Source organism: Notechis scutatus, chromosome 2 (genome assembly GCF_049901735.1).
Source record: "Notechis scutatus isolate UNSWTSFEM ecotype Mainland chromosome 2, rNotScu1.2, whole genome shotgun sequence".
Lineage (NCBI taxonomy): Eukaryota > Metazoa > Chordata > Lepidosauria > Squamata > Elapidae > Notechis > Notechis scutatus.
The window spans coordinates 22,776,931-22,795,295 of record NC_142010.1 but is presented as its reverse complement, the minus strand read 5'-3'; the positions used below and the strand labels follow the sequence as shown (position 1 = coordinate 22,795,295).

The window sequence follows — 18,365 nt, the reverse complement described above, 5'->3', positions numbered from 1 at the left end:
AATAGGGAAAGAATGGAATGGAATGGAATAGAATAGAATAGAATAGAATAGAATAGAATAGAATAGAATAGAATAGAATAGAATAGAATAGAATAGAATAGGGAAAGAATAGAATGGAATGGAATGGAATGGAATGGAATGGAATAGAATAGAATAGAATAGAATAGAATAGAATAGAATAGAATAGAATAGAATAGAATAGGGAAAGAATAGAATAGAATAGAATAGAATAGAATAGAATAGAATAGAATAGAATAGAATAGAATAGGGAAAGAATGGAATAGAATAGAATAGAATAGAAGAGAAGAGAAGAGAAGAGAAGAGAAGAGAAGAGAATTAGAATAGAATAGAATAGAATTAGAATAGAATAGAATAGAATAGAATGGAATGGAATGGAAGGGAAGAGAATAGAATAGAAGAGAAGAGAAGAGAAGAGAAGAGAAGAGAAGAGAAGAGAAGAGAAGAGAAGAGAAGAGAAGAGAAGAGAATTAGAAGAGAAGAGAATTAGAATAGAATAGAATAGAATAGGGAAAGAATGGAATGGAATGGAATGGAATGGAATAGAATAGAATAGAATAGAATAGAATAGAATAGAATAGGGAAAGAATAGAATGGAATAGAATAGAATAGAATAGAATAGAATAGAATAGAATAGAATAGAATAGAAAGAATAGAATAGAATAGAATAGAATAGAATAGAATAGGATAGGATAGGATAGGGAAAGAATGGAATGGAATAGAATAGAATAGAATAGAATAGAATAGAAGAGAAGAGAAGAGAATTAGAAGAGAAGAGAATAGAATTAGAATAGAATAGAATAGAATTAGAATAGAATAGAATAGAATAGAATAGAATAGAATAGAATAGAATAGAATAGAATAGAATAGCATGGAATAGAATAGAATGGAATGGAATGGAATGGAATGGAAGAGAAGAGAAGAGAAGAGAAGAGAAGAGAATAGAATTAGAATAGAATAGAATAGAATAGAATAGAATAGAATAGAATAGGGAAAGAATGGAATGGAATGGAATGGAATAGAATAGAATAGAATAGAATAGAATAGAATAGAATAGAATAGAATAGAATGGAATGGAATGGAATGGAATGGAATGGAATAGAATAGAATAGGGAAAGAATAGAATGGAATGGAATGGAATGGAATGGAATGGAATGGAATAGAATAGAATAGAATAGAATAGAATAGAATAGAATAGAATAGAATAGAATAGAATAGGGAAAGAATAGAATAGAATAGAATAGAATAGAATAGAATAGAATAGAATAGAATAGGGAAAGAATGGAATGGAATAGAATAGAATAGAAGAGAAGAGAAGAGAAGAGAAGAGAAGAGAAGAGAATTAGAAGAGAATTAGAATAGAATAGAATAGAATAGAATAGAATAGAATAGAATAGAATAGAATAGAATAGAATAGAATAGAATAGAATAGAATAGAATAGAATAGAATAACAGAGTTGGAAGGGACCTTGGAGGTCTTCTAGTCTCTACAGATTTATGGCTATTCAATCTTCCAGTGATGAAGCTCCCATGATTCCAGGGACTCTCAAAGTCAAGAAATTCCTCCTTATTTTGAGTTTTGATCTCCTTCTGTAAAGCTTCCACCCATCCTTATCCTATGCAGGACGGAAATAAGGATGTTAGTAAGCAAAGTGCATTCTGACAATGTTCATATTGTAATAATTGGTTTTGGGGAGGGCTAGGCTGGTGACTGGGAAGCAGAATGGACAGTTTGCAAAGTAGGTGGACATCAAAGGCCTGTGCTTGTCTCTCTAGAGGAAGGTGCTGATCCAGAGAGCATTGAGCTGGTGGCTCAACAGGTCCTGAACATTCCCCAGCCCATCAGCCAAAGTGAGATCGACAGTCTGATTAAGGAGATCTTGGATAGAATTGGCCAGCTGAACAGAGTGGATGTTATCCTGAACTGTACTGTGCAAAACCTAACCCTTGCTAGAGATTTGCTGACAAAAGCAGAACAGGCCAGGTAAGTGTTTCTGGCAGGAACAAAACCAACCCATTTTATTAATTAAGTTTTTCGGTTAAAAAAACAACAATGATGTCACGTATTTTGCAGAATCAGTTCATTTAGTCAGGATCCAAGCTTAAGGGCCAATGAGAGCATGTGACCTTGGGTAGGATGGGTCCCTCTCATCTTTTATTATCCTCTTCTGAAGTTCAAAGGTTAGCATTGGACCAAACTGCACACATTGTGGTTCACTATGTTGTGAGGATACAGCCCTCATCTTAGCATATTGGGTCGATCAGACTGTAACTGTTGAGGTATTCCCCGTTAGGAGAATGAGTGCACTCAGGGAAACATAGTAAGAGTGGTGATGAATAACACACAACCAGCACACAGATACATTGAATAGTAAAATGTAAGTTTTTACTTCTAGTAAATGGGTAAACGAAGTCCAACAAACAGTCCAAATCATACACAGTTAAAGCAGTTAGTATTCAAAACAATCAGTCCAGGGATAATCCAAAAATGAAGTTCTTTTCTTTACCATTATCATAAACAAAGTTCAGTAAACGGAGTTTGCGAACAGTTGCAAGACTCACAGCAATCCAAGCAGAATGATGTTCAGGCAAAAGGCAAAAAGGAAATGCAAGAAGAACAAACCAGGTTTCTAGCTCCATCTTATGGCCTTTGGAGGAACCTCAGCCAATCACAATTACAACATTCTCTTAAAGATACAACAGTATTAAATGACTATTCTGGTTTATGTATTGCCAACCCAATTGTTAGGTGACTATCATTCCTAACAGTTAAGCCACAACATGGTCCACCTGGATGTAAGCTGTTGTATGAATACAGAATGTGTTATCCAGGCATAGCATTGTGCACCTTGTTTGAAACCAGTATAAGCTATGGTAGTAAGTGACAATGCCAGTTTCCATAGTCCTAATCTTGCAGTGGGAGAACTGAAGCAAGAATGAAAAACAGTCTGGACAAAGTGATGTATAGGGTGCTAAAGAAATATCCATAGGTATCACATTGGGACCCCTGACCTGAAACATAGAACTTTGCCAGTTTTTTCCCCAGTTGGTTCTTCTTCCAGATATTTACATCTGTCTCTCATAGTCTTTTGCAAAGAACTACAAGTATAAGACTTGTTACTTTCCCCATATAATTGTTATTTGGTGCCAGTTGTCTAGACCAGAAATTGCTTCTAGTTCAGGCTATCCAGAAAGTATTATAGGTAGTCCTGGGGTTTTCATCACTCATTCAGTGACTGACATTGTACAGAGTACAGATAGTCCTCAACCACAATTGAGCCCAAAATTTCTGTTATTAAGGGAAACATTTGTTAAGGGAGTTTTGCTGCATTTTACAACTTTTCTTGCCACAGTTGTTTAATAAATCGCCCCAGTTGATAAGTTAGTAACCCCCAAGGTTAATACCGTAGGTTAGTAGCCCAGTTGTTAAGTGAATCTGGCTTTTCCATTGACTTGTGAGAAGGTTGCAAAAGGTCACATGACCTCAGGACACAGCAACGGTCATAAGAATGAACCAGTTGCCAAGTGTCGGAATTTTGATCGCATGATCAGTGCCATTGTAACTTTGGTCACTAAACGAACCGTTGTAAGTTGAGGATTACCTGTATATATCTCTGTAGTACCCACCTTCCTGCCCATGCTTTCTAGTGGTATCCGCTGGTCTCCCTGAATTCAAGTAGCGTCTGCCTATGATTCTCATTGACTGGCACACACTAAGTAGTGCCCACCCTCAGTCCCTACCAGCCAACCCACATTCAGTTCCACTCACCCATGGCTCCTCACCCACTGTCCTGCTTAACTAGGACTCTGGTCACATATTGTTTTCTCTTAACAAGCTGCATGGTTTTTGGTTACGATGGCAACTGGGACCGTTGGGATTGCTATTGCCTAAATGATGTGGTCAAATGTCATTGTGGTTTATAACCACATTGCTTAGCAACAGAAATTCCACTCCAGATGGCCGGCGTAATCGGAGGACTACCTGTACTTTCGTCCCCAAAGCTTCATCTGCAATAATTGTTACATTGGTGGAATGCCGTGAAGTTCTTTTGTTTTGTTGTGCTTCTTCTCCACAGGGAAAAAGCAGAAGGTGTACAGGAAATGGTGGTAGAAACATCCGGAGCGTTGGACAGTGCCAAAGACAAAGTGAAGGCCGCCGAGCAAGCCCTGAAAAAGACAAAGGAAACCATCCAGAGTGTGGAAGGCAAAGTCAAACAGGTGAAGTGCAGAAGTTTCAAATCCCTAGCGCCGCGTAACGGAGTCAGCTCCCATTACTTGTCCCAGCTTCTGCCAACCTAGCAGTTCGAAAGCATGTAAAAAATGCAAGTAGAAAAATAGGGACCCCTTTGGTGGGAAGGTAACAGTGTTCCCTGCACCGTTGGTGTTTAGTCATGCCGGCCACATGACCACGGAGACATCTTTGGATAGCGCTGGCTCTTCGGCTTTGTAATGGAGATGAGCACTACCCCCTAGAGCTGGAAACGACTAGCACATATGTGCGAGGGGAACCTTTACCTTATATTTTTTGGGAAGAAAGGGAATTGTGAGTTAGTCAAGACCCTAGATAGCTTTTCAGTGAGCCGCTCCTGAGTATTTTCTGTATCTGCCCTTCCATGATTCTGCAGGTAAGACTCAAACTCTGCTCCTCCTCTTTTCCGTGCCACATACATGCCATTTTCTGGCAGCTCCTTTCTCCTGGGACTTGTATTTGTATTCCCAGATTAATTTATAGCCCTGGTATTTTCTTGACATCTCCCATCCAGGGATTAACCAGATCCCAAACACTTTTGGACTCTAGTTCAGTGGTGATAAGTGCAACCTTTGACAAACCTGAAAGACAGGTTACAACGTCCCGGAAAAAATATCTTCTCTTAAGTGGTCTCTAGGAGTTGAAAATGAATGAATCAATCCTCTTTCGCTTTTCAGCATCGCCCAAGAATGGCATTTAAGGCAATGCTCTTTAATGCCTCCAATAAGGAATTGCTCTTTTAATGTCACTCCAAAGCTGAAAATGTAATGGATTTTTCCTGAGAGCAAAAACTCTTTAATGCAGGTAGTCCTCGACCTACAACCCCAATTGAGCCCCAGAATTCATGCGGAGACATTTGTCAAGTGAGTTTTGCTCCATTTTACGACCTTTCTTGCCACTGTTGTGAAGTGAATCACTGCAGTTGATAATTGTTAAGCGAATCTGGCTTCCTCCCTGACTTTGCTCCTCAGAAGGCTGCAAAACATGATCCCCATGACACTCCAACTATCGTAAATGTGAGTCAAGTCACCAAGTGCCTGAATGTTGATCGGGTACATCGTAAGCGTGGCAAATAGTCTTAAGTCACTTTTTTTTCTTCAGTTTCCTTGTAATGTTGAACAGTCACTCAGTGAACCGTTGTAAATCGAGGACTACCTGTATTAAGCCTGTATGATTCTGTGAAGGTTTAGTTAACTTTTACATACCTAATAGCAGTGTTCCTCAACCTTGGCCACTTAAAGATGTGAGGATCCAGAATTCCCAGGCCAGCACGCATCTTAAAGTTATCAGCGTTGAGAAACAGTGCCTCATAGTACTAAGCTCACTGAAGGGGTTACACTTCCCTCTCTTAAGTATCCATTGTTGTTTGTAAAATCACTTCATCATATATCACCACCCTTTTAAAAGGCCTCTGGTTAATGCATTGTATAGCTTATGTCACCCTCACAGTATCTCTGCTTTATCTGGCTTCTAGTCCTATTTTTAAATCATCTTGGCGTTAGTCTGCATACAGAATGCCAACCAATCTAGTCTTAGATTGGGAATATAACATGTATTGTGCAGGCCCCCAACATTATGGAGTTACCATTAATGCATGATAAATGTATTTGTAATACCAAATTCGTAATGCTAAAATGTCACGTATGCACTCATATAAATTTAGACCTTTATGGTGCCGCAAGATACTGTACTGATTACCGTATATACTTGAGTATAAGCCGAGTTTTTCAGCCCATTTTTTGTGCTGAAAAAATCCCCCTCGGCTTATACTCGAGTCAGATTCCCTCTGAAAAAAAATGGTGTGGAGTCGCTGCCGCCGGGCGGCCCCAGTCCGCCGCCTCGGGAAGGGAAAGGCAAAGCGCTTTTTGCCTTTCCCTTCCCGGCTGGGGCTGTTGGGAGTCGCTGCCGCCTGCCTTTCCCTTCCCGGCTGGGGCTGTTGGGAGTCGCTGCCGCCTGCCTTTCCCTTCCGGCTGGGGCTGTTGGGAGTCGCTGCCGCCTGCCTTTCCCTTCCCGGCTGGGGCTGTTGGGAGTCGCTGCCGCCTGCCTTTCCCTTCCCGGCTGGGGCTGTTGGAGTCGCTGCCGCCTGCCTTTCCTTCCGGCTGGGGCTGTTGGGCGCGCCGCCTCCTCCGAGTCGCTGCCCTGCCTTTCCCTTCCCGGCTGGGGCTGTTGGAGTCGCTGCCGCCGGCCCGTCCCGCCGCTCGAAGGAAAAGGGCGCCTTTCCCTTCCCGGCTGGGGCTGTTGGGAGTCGCGCCGCGGCGGCCAGTCCCGCTCGCCGGGAGGAAGGCCGGGATCGGGCATGCGGATGGTCGACCGAGCCCGGCGCGTCTTTGGCACCGCCCAGCGCGGGCTCCCCCCGGGCAGGGCTGGGAGGGCCTCCCGCCCGCCCTCTCCGCGCCACGGTGTTCCCGCGACCCGCCCGGTCGCGCCGCTTGAAAGAGACGGGGGGGTGGGAAGGCCCGGGCGCCTTGAGGAGAAGGTCCCGCGTTCGCCTGTCTGCCCGCGGATGTCAGCGGAGCAGCCGCTGCTACGGGAACAGTTTACTGCCATCGCCCTCAAAAGGGGGCAACCGGACAGGAATCCGAGGGCAGCGCTGGTTGCGTGCCGGAGGCGACAAGCCCGCTCGGGTGGACGTGTTTGCCCAGAGACCCTGGACGAAGCAGCGGCAAAGCTCCGCTGACATCCACGGGCAAACAGGCGAACGCGGACCTTCTCCTCCAAGGGCGCCTGGCGCCTTTCTACCCACCCCCGGCCCGTCTCTTTCAAGCGGTGGCGACTGCGGGGCAGGGGTCATCCTGCGGGGACACCGGTGGGCGCGGAAAGAGGGGCAGGCGGGAGAAGCTCCTCTCCCTGCCCCACCCCAGGGGGTCTTCCCCTTCTCCCGGTACAGGGAGCTCCACGGCGCTGGGCGGGCGCCAAAGACGACGCTCGGGCTCGGTCGGAACCGTCCGGCGCGCCCGATCCGATGCTAGCACAGCGGCTGCGCGCAGCTTCGCTCCAGCGGCGGCCTTCCAAGCCGTGGCCTTTCCCTTCCCGAGGCGACGCGGACTGGGGCCGCTCCGGCGGCAGCGACTTCCAACAGCCCCAGCTGGGAAGGAAAGGCAAAAAGCGCTTTGCCTTTCCCTTCCCGAGGCGGCGGGACTGGGGCCGCGCGGCGGCAGCGACTCCCAACAGCCCCAGCCGGGAAGGGAAGGCAGGCGGCAGCGACTCCCAACAGCCCCAGCCGGGAAGGGAAGGCAGGCGGCAGCGACTCCCAACAGCCCCAGCCGGGAAGGGAAAGGCAGGCGGCAGCGACTCCCAACAGCCCAGCCGGGAAGGGAAAGGCAAAAGCGCTTTGCCTTTCCCTTCCCGAGGCGACGTGAGATAGTGAGATCGTTTCCCAAATTAATTATTTTTATTTTTGAAATTTACAAGTAGCTGCTGCATTTCCCACCCTCGGCTTATACTCGAGTCAATAAGTTTTCCCAGTTTTTTTGTGTAAAATTAGGTGCCTCGGCTTATATTCGGGTCGACTTATACTCGAGTATATACGGTACTTCTGCTACAAAATCCTATCAAGGCTACTATGAAATGGTCCCAGTAATCAATATTCTCAGTCAGTAGCATCTGTCAGATATATACTGATCTTGCCAGTTTATTTTATGAAATAATTAAAATAAATGAAACAGTATTGCACTAAAACTTCAGACTGAGGGGTTGTTTATGAGACGGAAATGAGAGGGTTACTTTCCTGATTATGGAAGATTTAAAAAATTCTCTGACACTTATTTTTAAATATCAGAAGGCAGATTTAGCAGCAAAATAGATACAGGTAATCCTTGACTAGTGACCATTCATTCCAAATTGTATAGCTAAAAATCTATAGAGATTCTCAGTCATCCAGGTCATGGTAAGAAACGAAATGTTTTCAAAAAACAAAACAAAACCCTAGGAAGTTCATTTGCCTCCTAAAGAAGCACCTTTGGGACAATTTTGGCCTCAGTTACAATAGTAAGTCAAGGACTACCTGTGCATCCTTTGCAACTATCATTTTATTGCCCTATATATTATACAGTATCTTTCTCTAATTTATTGCCTCAGTCATTTTCTTCTGTGCAATTTTTCTTATCTACAACGTCATCCTTCCAGCAAGCATTCTTTTTCATATCTCCTGTTAATGTAATTCCACAAGCTCTCCTGTCCTCTGCAGATTAATTCTTATCATTCTGTTCCACATAACTTCCAAATCCCCTTTCGGTACGCTCATTTTCTATTAATCCTGGCTTCTCCTCTATTAGGAGATTAATCTGTTTTCTCCTGCTGTTTCATGCCAGGCTCACGCTTTCTCTTGCAGTTCGTATACTTTTCATTTCTTTCACTTCCTTCCAAGATGATTTTTCTCTGATCCACTCTTGACCTCTCACATTCAGACCTTCTTATTATATTGGGACCATCAGTAATCTTTCCAAGGCTTTCATCATAGACCAGTGTTCCCCAAGCTTGGCAGCTTTAAGACTTCTGGACTTCAACTCCCTGAATTCCTCAGCCAGCTATGCAAATTATCATAGACAGTCAAATCAATCAGGTTTTTTTTATGCTTGCACATGAATAGATTTATGGTTAAAGCATTCTTGTGTATTTCTAAAGAAACATATAATTATGAAATGTATTTGAATATAAGTAGCTCGGGTTGGTAGTTGGGCTATCGGTCTGAGCTCCGAGCTTGGCAAGTTGGTTGCAAACATTTTGTCACCATTCAGGGAAACATCGTCAGTGCGCTGGACAGACGAGCACAATTCAAAGCACACTGACAACGTCTCCTCGAATGGGGACAAAATGTTTGCAACCAAATTGCCAAGCTCGGAGATCAGCCCAACAGCCCAATATATAATTTATTTCTGAACAGACGTTGCCAAACTATTCATTTGTGGGTTTCTGAATAACCCAATCACTTTTTTCTTATTTTATCTTATTTTATCTTATTTTATTCTTTTATCTTATTTATATCCATTCACCCCAAGACATCTAATGGAATTCTTTTTTTTCTATAGGATCACATCCATTCAGAATGTTGTGTATTTCCCCCAAAACTCACATTTGTTTTTTCTATTATTCATTATTCATTGTACTGCAACTATTACCAACTTATGAATTCTGACTTCCCTTTTTGCCCACATTAACTCAGTTGACTCCAATTAAAACTTTCTGACATACATTTATGGATATAACTTTCAGCTCATACAGGTTGTTTCAATGTATGACTGGTCACTTAGCAACCATTCAAAGTTACGATTGACCTCCCTCCCAAAAAAGGCAGGACATAAATAAAATGGACTTAAAGTCAGTTTTGGGGATTTTCTGATAAGTAGTTTGAGGTAATGAAGGAAAACATTTGGGAAGCATCCCAAAGGTGCTTTTTCCAGAGGCAACTGGACTTTCTGGTTTTATTTTGAAGATGTTTCGCTTCTCATCCAAGAAGCTTCTTTGGCTCTGAGCTGCCTACCAGAGCTGAAGAAGCTTCTTAGCTGAGAAGTGAAACATCTTCAAAGAAAAACCAGGAAGTCCAGTTGCCTCTTGAAAAAGCACCTTTGGGACAACTATGACCTGGATGATTGCGAATCTCCATAGACAATTGGGAAGCATTATTGTACTGTATTAACTTTCTATTAATTGCAATCTTTGTATGCCAAAGACATGCCGGAGGAGTCAGTCCCAATTCCAAAACTGATTTTCGTGTGGATGTGCCCTGAGAATGTGGATGTGACCTTTCTCAAAAGACAACCCTTAATCATGCTTTGTGACTTTCTTTTCTCTCAGGCTGTGAGCCAGCTGGAAACACTCCTCAACAAGGAACTGCGACTGGAGAGGCGTCTGAAAGGCTTGGCACAGGATGTGGCCACCTTACAAAAGAAGTCCCAGGATAATCAGCGGCAGGCCCAGCAGGCCACGGGAAAAGCCGAGCGTGCCACTAACATAGCCCTCCAACTCAAAAATGTGAGAGATCCATCGTTGTTGTTACTTTTTATTACGGGCAACTGTTTTTCGTGGTGGCAGTAACAAATTGTAGATTCACTCTATAGTGCAGTTTCTCTACCTTTGAAACTTTTAAGATATGTGGACTTCAACTCCCAGAATTCATGTTAGCTGGGGAATTGTGGGAGTTGAAGTCCACATAGAATTGAATAGAATGGAACAGAATGGAACAGAACAGAACAGAACAGAACAGAATAGAATAGAATAGAATAGAATAGAACAGAATAGAATAGAATTCTTTATTGGCCAAGTTTGATTGGATACAAGGAATTTGTCTTTGGTGCATATGCTCTCAGTGTACATAAACAATAACATTCGTCAAGAATCATAAGGTATAACAATTATAGTCATAGGGTACAATCATCAATCAAATCATACTAGGAAACAGTCAATATAAATTGTAAGGATACAAGCGATAAAGTTACAGTCATACAGTCACAAGTGGGAGGTGATGGGTGATAAGGAGTGATGGGAGGATTAATAGTAATTAATAGTAATAGTAATATCAATATCTTACAGTTGCCAAGGTTGAAAAACAATGTGTTAGAAGAATTCCAGAACTCCGACTTAACATTATTTTCCCCACCTTGTTACATTGCCTCCTTGGCAGTGGCCTCTATCTTCATCTCCTCTTTGGAACTCCCTCTGTTCCTCCCTCCCTTGAAAGGTCTGTTGTCTTTCTGCACAGGGTTATGTAGAAAAGATTATTCAAATTATTAATATTCACCCCACAAAACCTTGGCTGATTCTTTAGCGGGAAGTCCCTTAGTTACTCAGTCTATACAGGTAGTCCTTGACAGCCATAACTGAGCCCAAAATTTCCGTTGCTAAGCGAGACAGTTAAGTGAGTTTCACCCCATCTTACAACCTCTCTTGCCGCAGTTGTTAAGTGAATGACTGCAGATGTTAAGTTAGTAACATGGTTGTTAAAGTGAATCCCACTTCTCCATTGACTTTTGCTCATCAGGTAAAAAGTGATCACTGGCTGGGACAGTGCAACCATTCTAAATATGACTCAGTTGCCAAGTGTCCGAATTTTTATCATTTGACCCTGGGGAATGCTGCAACAGTTGTACGTGTGAAAAATGGTCATAAGTCACTTTTTTTTAGTGCCGTTGTTAACTTTGAAAAGTCACTAAATGAATTGTTGTAAGTCAAGGACTGCCTGTACTTGACAGAATTCAAAATAATTTTTTCTTTTGCCAAAAGTCCACCAGTGGTGGGATTCAAAAATCCCTGCAACTGGTTCGCTGCCCAGTTGCTGGGTGGGCGTGGCCATGGTGAGCGTAGCCAACCGGAATTTCTGGGAGGGCCGTTTTTCACCTTCCCAAGGGTCCAGAGTGTTAGGAATGATAGTCACCTAACAGTTAGGTTGGCAATATATAAACCAGGATAGTCATTTAATACTGTTGTATCTTTAAGAGAATGCTGCAATTGTGATTGGCTGAGGTTCCTCTAATGGCCATAAGATGGAGCCAGAAACCTGGTTTGTTCCTTTTTGCATTTCCTTTTGCCTTTTTGCCTCATCGTCATTCTGCTTGAATTGCTGTGAGTCTTGCAACTGTTCGCAGATTCCGTTTACTGAACTTTGCTTATGATACTGGTAAAGAAAAGGACTTCATTTTTGGATTATCCCTGGACTGATTGTTTTGAATACTAGATCAGACCCACAGCAGAAACTCTAGTAAAGAGTGACACAAAAGACCACTGTTCGTTAAAACTGAAACAGCTAAATCTGCCTCTGAAAAACATCTCAAAAAGCAACATCATGACATTACGGTGCATTAAAAGGACTACCAAGGCCTGTTTGTATCACAGTTAGGGAACAGAAGAATGAGCTCACAATCAATTAATCTGTGTGCGTGTATATGTTAATTCTGCCAGATGTTACACTGCTTGTATGTTTTACATCTGTTATTAGAATATATGGAAAATCGAGATCAGTAAAACTGCAGGATAAATATTTGTCACCGATACAAAATAGCCCAAGTGCCAAAAATAAGGCCTGCAGGCACAGTAGAAACATGGTAAATGCCAAGCCGTGATCAAGTAATCAAGCAGATCAAGGGAAAAAAATGCAGAGTGGCTGCTGACTCAGATAAATTGTGATATAGGCAGTGGTTTCATTTGATGGCTTGCAAAGTCCGCTAACGGCTCTGAAGGTAGTATGGAAACCTAGATACTGTTCTTAATTTCTGGGACCTAATTTCTTCATCTGCTTGGTTTGCTGAAAATAGACCAGCAGTTGGCTCATTCTTCACTCATTTACTCTGGGATCGATTCCCAACTTTGCTAATTTGCTTTGTGGTGATGTTTTTCCTTCTGTGTCTAGGAGGTAGACGAGGTGAAGCAGAACTACCAGAAGCTGCAGGACGAATTGGAGAAACAGCCCAAGGATGTCCTGCTCAGGCTGAAAAATCTTAGGGAGGAAGCCCAGAATCTCCTAGATAAGGCTAACAGCAGCAAAAGGAAGCTGGAAGGTAAGAATGCAAGAGGAGAGTTTTGGCTAAATCCCATGTATCTTCTCTGATTATACAAATATATCCAAACAATAAACATTGGTGGTGATGATGGATATTTACTGACCGGTGGTATGGGAACATTGTCCAGTACAAACTTATTTTGGATAGAGAGGGCCATTGCTTTGAAAGAGGGGTAAACACAGGTAGTCCACAACTTACAACCACAGCTGAGCCCAAAATTTATGTTAAGTGAGAAGTTTGCTAAGTCAGTTTCCCCCCATTTTACGACTTTTCTTGCCACGTTCTTGCCACGTTTGTTAAGTGAATCACTGCAGCTGTTAAATGAATACCACGGTTGTTAAGTGAATCATAACATCCCCATTGACTTTGCTTGTCGGAAGGTCACAAAAGGAGATTGCATCACCCCGGGACACTTCAACCGTCATAAATGTGAGTCAGTTATCAAGTATCCGAATGTAAATCACCATGAACATGGGGATGCTACAACGAACGGTCGTAAGTGTGAAAAGCGGTCATAAGTCACTTTTTTCAGTGATGTTGTAACTTTAAACAGTCACCAAATGAACTATTATAAGTTGAGAATTACCAGTAATCCATCTACGTTAAGAGACTAGCTATCTCTGGTTTACAATGTGCCCTTGCAGCAGTTCCAATTGCACCCTGATTCGGGTGACCCCGAGGGCAAAGATAAACCCCCAAGTGGCCTCAAGAGGTCTCAGAGAGAGTGTTAATGACCAGATGACTGCAAAGAAATACAATCCTTCCATCCCTTGCCTCCATCGTTCCACCACTCACCATCCAATTTCAACTGTCAATACCTTCTGTCCTCCTGCCATCAGAACTGATGAAGCTTCTTGGCTGAGAAGCGAAACATTTTCTTCTTCTTCCACAAGAAAAAAAAACAGTTCAGTTGCCTTTTGAAGAAAAAAAAAATCACCTTTCATAGTCCAGTATGCCATTACCCCAGGCTAAACAACTCACTGACCAATAACAGATGATTATAAATATCCTGATCATTTAGGGAGTTAGGGACCTCGTTAAGAATGCCACGTAAACATAAACACAATAAGTTGCACGATGAAAATTGTCCTGTGTTTTTTTTTATGCAAAATGTAAAGAAGATACGATCTCAAGGGAACTCGGACTTGGAAAATGGTTTGCAGGTTACTTTAGCAGATGTTGGGGTATTTAAACTAATATTAGTGCAGCTATTCAAATCAAGGTAAAAAATAAGTTCAGGCCATTATTATCACCAAAGTTCTGAGTTTTGAAATAACAATACGATCAGAATCCATCATTACGATCAGAATCCATCATTTCTTGGTTCATAATTGTACTGCTTTGGCATTTTGCTTCATACATCTCCTCACTCCCCTTCTTAAAAGGAAAAAAGAACCCTTGCTATTTCAGGGCAATGTTTCCTAATCTGGGGCCTTTAGATGCGATGGAATGGTCTGAATCTTAGTGTAACTGAAGTTGCACCTTTGCCAAGCTGGATAGACATTCTGGGTGTTGCAGAATTATAAATCCTATGCTTCTGGGAGGCACCAGAGTAAAGAAAGTGTTCCATAGACTGCAATGTCTCAAATTTTAAAAATGTCTGGCTATTCTTTCAGAATTGGAGAAGCGCTTTGGGGACAACGAGAGGGAAATGACAAGCAAAACCGAAGAACTGCAGAAGCTGGAGGCCACTGCACTGGGATTACTGCAGAGCATCCAAGAGCACGCCATTGCCTATGCTACCTGCTAAGGTCGAAGTTTCTGTGGTCAGCCCTTTGGGCTGACTTCCTGCCAGCTCTGGACACAACTATGGTATGGTGCTTTCTAACGATGTCAATAACTGGCGCTTAGAGACAAGGCTTTGGCAGTAAATCCAGAGTCTTAATGTAACCCAGATCATTTCACCCTCAACTGACTGTAGCACTTAAATCTACCCGGGATCAGACGTTAATAGGATGATTCCAATGTGAATATTTTGTAAGAACAATATGTCTAGTCTATGTTTTGACCTAGGACTCTGGAACCTAGGCCAGTTTCTGATGGTATCAGCTGGAGAGATAGAATATTTCCCCTGTAGTCATAGAATGGGAACCAGTTTGGTGCAGTGGTTAAAGCACAAGGCTAGAAACCAAGAGATTATGAGTTTTAGTCTTGCCTAAGGCATGAACCAACTAGGTGACCTTGGGCCAGTCGCTCACTCTCTGCCTAGAAAAGAGGCAAGGGCAAACCACTTCTGCAATCTTGCCAAGAAAACAGCAGGGACTTCTCTAGCCAGTTGCCACCAGTCGACCATGATTTGGAGATAAATTGTTATCCTAGTCATGGAAATACTTCCTCCTTCAATACCCTCTTCCTATCATTCACAATGATATTTTCATTAAAGTGTGGAAACCACCATAATTTCTGTATCATCCAGGCTGCCAATATGAATGCTGTAAAAACTTAATTTAACTGACTGCCATTCCAGATTACTGATCTTTCCTGGCATCTTTTTAATTATTGGTGTCCTTATTTTTTTTTAATACAGTAAGGCACATATACACAAAAACAATAATTTTCTAAGAGATTTTCCTATCCTGGTTCCCTCAACTCCCATAGTCATCAATTAGCAACTAGGACAGGGGTCTCCAAACTTGACAGCTTTAAGACTTGTGGACTTCCACTCCCAGAATTCCTCCTCCAGTCATGTTAGCTCAGGAATTCTGGGAGTGGAAGTCCACAAGTCTTAAACTTGTCACGTTTGAAGGTCCTCGAACTAGGTGTTGGTTACAGCAACACACATACAAACTCAAAATTAGGAGAATTTTCCTAATTTTGATGACTGTTAAGCAGTGAAACCCAGCTCTATCACTGGTGGTTTTCAAACAAAGGCTGAACAACCATTTGTATGACATGATATAAAGATCTTCTAGTCCAGGGTTGGACTAGATCTCCATGATCATTTTCAATTTACTATTGTATGATTTTAAGTCCAACATCACTGGCTTGGAGAAGACTGCAGCCCCTGATACAATATTCATCTCCTATGAATATTTATTGAAGGTCTCCTTCGGTATGTCCCACTCCAGATGAGGAACTTCCACTAGTGAGTTAATGTCAGTAATGATTATTTTGAGTTACCAATTATAGCCATCAGCACACATTAATATTATTTTTTTTAAAAAAATACAAGGTATGGAAAGTATGCTTCTCGAATTCTTTCCAACCCCGAGCGGCTTCATTCTGGGTCACCTGACCAGGATAAATGGGGGCTTAAGAATAGAGCACCTGGTAGCATTCTATTATGGGTCTCCCATAGGGATAACAAAATAACAGAGCTGGAAGGGACCTTGGAGATCTTCTAGTCCAACCCCCTGCTCAGGCAGGAAACTATATCATTTCAGACAAATGGTTATCATCCAGTCTCTTCTTAAAAACTCCCAGTGTTGGAGAATTCACAACTTCTGGAGGCAAGTTGTTCCACTAATTGTTCTAACTGTCAGGAAATTTCTCCTTAATTCTAGGTTGCTTCTCTCCTTGATTAGTTTCCACCCATTGCTTCTTGTCCTGCCCTCAGGTGCTTTGGAAAATAAATTGACCCCCTCTTCTTTGTGGCAGCCCCTGAGATATTGGAACACTGCTGTCATGTTGTACCCAATTCCGGCAACCGTTCTTTATATGTTTTTTAGCTTCCAGTCCCCTAATGGGGACTGGGACGCATGTTTCTGAATTTTATTATTCTCCATCAGATCTAACCCATTTTCTAACTCCATTTTTCTTTTCTTTATTTCTCCCCCTGCACACACACCCTTCAAATATGATCCAGTTCGCAATCAGTTTTGCCGATAGAAAGGCACATACGGTAGATAGACTAATAGGCAGGCATAATCCTAAATCCCTTTATGTAATTTCTTTCCAACATAACATGTTGAGCTGGGAAGAATAAAAAAATGATTCAAATAGATTCAGACCCATTGTAATCTTAATAGCTTAGGATGAACTCCAGTTCTCTTATTGCCTCGTACAAGGAAAATGTAAGGAGAGAAGAGGGTTCCCCAAAGTCTGTTGATGAACCAACCAACATTGATTAAACATTAGATCAGGGCTGTCCAACCTTGGCCCCTTGAAGCCTGGTGGACTTCAACTCCCAGAATTGCCAGCAAAGCTGGCTGATCTGGGAGTTGAAGTCCGCCAGGCTTCAAGGGGCCAAGGTTGGACAGCCCTGCATTAGATGGAGATGGAGAATTGGACAACTTAGCAAATGATCAGTTAGAGATGATTTGTTGAGATGAGATAGGAAATTCCCTTTTAACAGAAGCAGAACAATCAATTAATGGATGTTTTTACCTTATTTACATGTCTCCTCCCCTTCAGACCTATCCGGTACAATATAGCTGGCATTGAAGGTAATCCTAGATTTCAGGTCATTTTCTTTTCACATCCATCCATCATTCAACTTGATTCCCACAGCCATTTTTTTACCTACTTGTCTAAGAGAAGACTGACTGTGTTTCAAAACTATTTAGATAGATATTTAACCCAATATAGTATATCCCTCTTCCATTTAATGTTTTCCTGTTACAGATGTAATTCTCTGGAGATAAAGAAATGCCTCACGACTCCTAATGGGTCAATGGTGGGATTCAAATTTTTTTTACTACCGGTTCTGTGGGCGTGGCTTGGTAGGCGTGGTATGGCTTAGTGGGTGTGGCAGGGGAAGGATATTGTAAAATCCCCATTCCCTCCCCACCCCACTACCCTGATTTCCAGCTCCATTCTCCTGTGCAGGGCAACAAAAGAAGACCCAGCCAATCAGCTGGGACTCGGGAGGCGGAGCATAGATGGGGGCGGGGCCAGTCAGAGGTGGCATTTGCCGGTTCTCTGAACTACTCAAAATTTCCGCTACCTGTTCTCCAGAACTGGTCAGAACCTGCTGAATACCACCTCTGCTACGGGTTTTCCTAACTATTGGAACTAGACGTCTGTGTTCTGAATTCTTCCCTCTTTTATTGGCCCAATGGGCCATCTCTAATTCAGCCACAGGATGGAAAAAGGAGGGTGCCACCTCTACAAAGTGGAATTTTAAAATGTTCTTTCCTTGTAGTAATAAAGTCTTTGACCTTTCTGATTTTCTGGTGTATACTTATATATCCATGCCTCTCGATACCCTAATCTTATTTATGTTTCAAGGAATTCCAGTGAACCCTGAACTCTGAAACTGAAGCTAAATATTTCAGCTTTACCTTATCTACTTGAGATGGAAAGATCTTTGGGAATCCCCTTTTCTTTGCTGAGGCAATTTTTCCTGGCCTAGGCTTTTAATGAAGGCTTCCCTATCCTAGTGTTTTTCAAACATATTGGACTCAAACCCCCATCATTCTCAGCCAACATGGGGGGAAAAAATGTGCAGGGGTACATTAATAGCTGGGTGTCAGGTAAAAACCAAACCAGTGGTGGGATTCAAATTTTTTTACCGGTTCTGTGGGTGTGGCTTGGTGGCCATGGCAGGGGAAGGATGCTGTAAAACCTCCAGTCAGAAGTGGTATTTGCTGGTTCTCCGAACTACTCAAAATTTCCGCTACCGGTTCTCCAGAACTGGTCAGAACCTGCTGAATACCACCTCTGAA

At 42.4% G+C, this 18,365-nt stretch overlaps 1 protein-coding gene across 4 annotated transcripts in view; it reads left to right on the top strand.

The window, feature by feature from the left end:
• The window catches only part of LOC113421963 (laminin subunit beta-1-like), a 106,902-nt gene extending 91,044 nt beyond the window's left edge, over window positions 1–15,858 (top strand). For all 4 annotated transcript variants that reach the window (XM_087954431.1, XM_087954432.1, XM_087954433.1 and 1 more), the window contains exons 31-35: window positions 1,795–2,002; window positions 4,095–4,236; window positions 10,061–10,237; window positions 12,609–12,756; window positions 14,376–15,858. In XM_087954431.1, the coding sequence (XP_087810557.1) occupies window positions 1,795–2,002; window positions 4,095–4,236; window positions 10,061–10,237; window positions 12,609–12,756; window positions 14,376–14,509 (809 nt within the window). In that variant the 3' untranslated portion in view covers window positions 14,510–15,858. The remainder of the gene's footprint in view (window positions 1–1,794; window positions 2,003–4,094; window positions 4,237–10,060; window positions 10,238–12,608; window positions 12,757–14,375) is intronic.
• The last annotated feature ends 2,507 nt before the right edge of the window (window positions 15,859–18,365 follow it).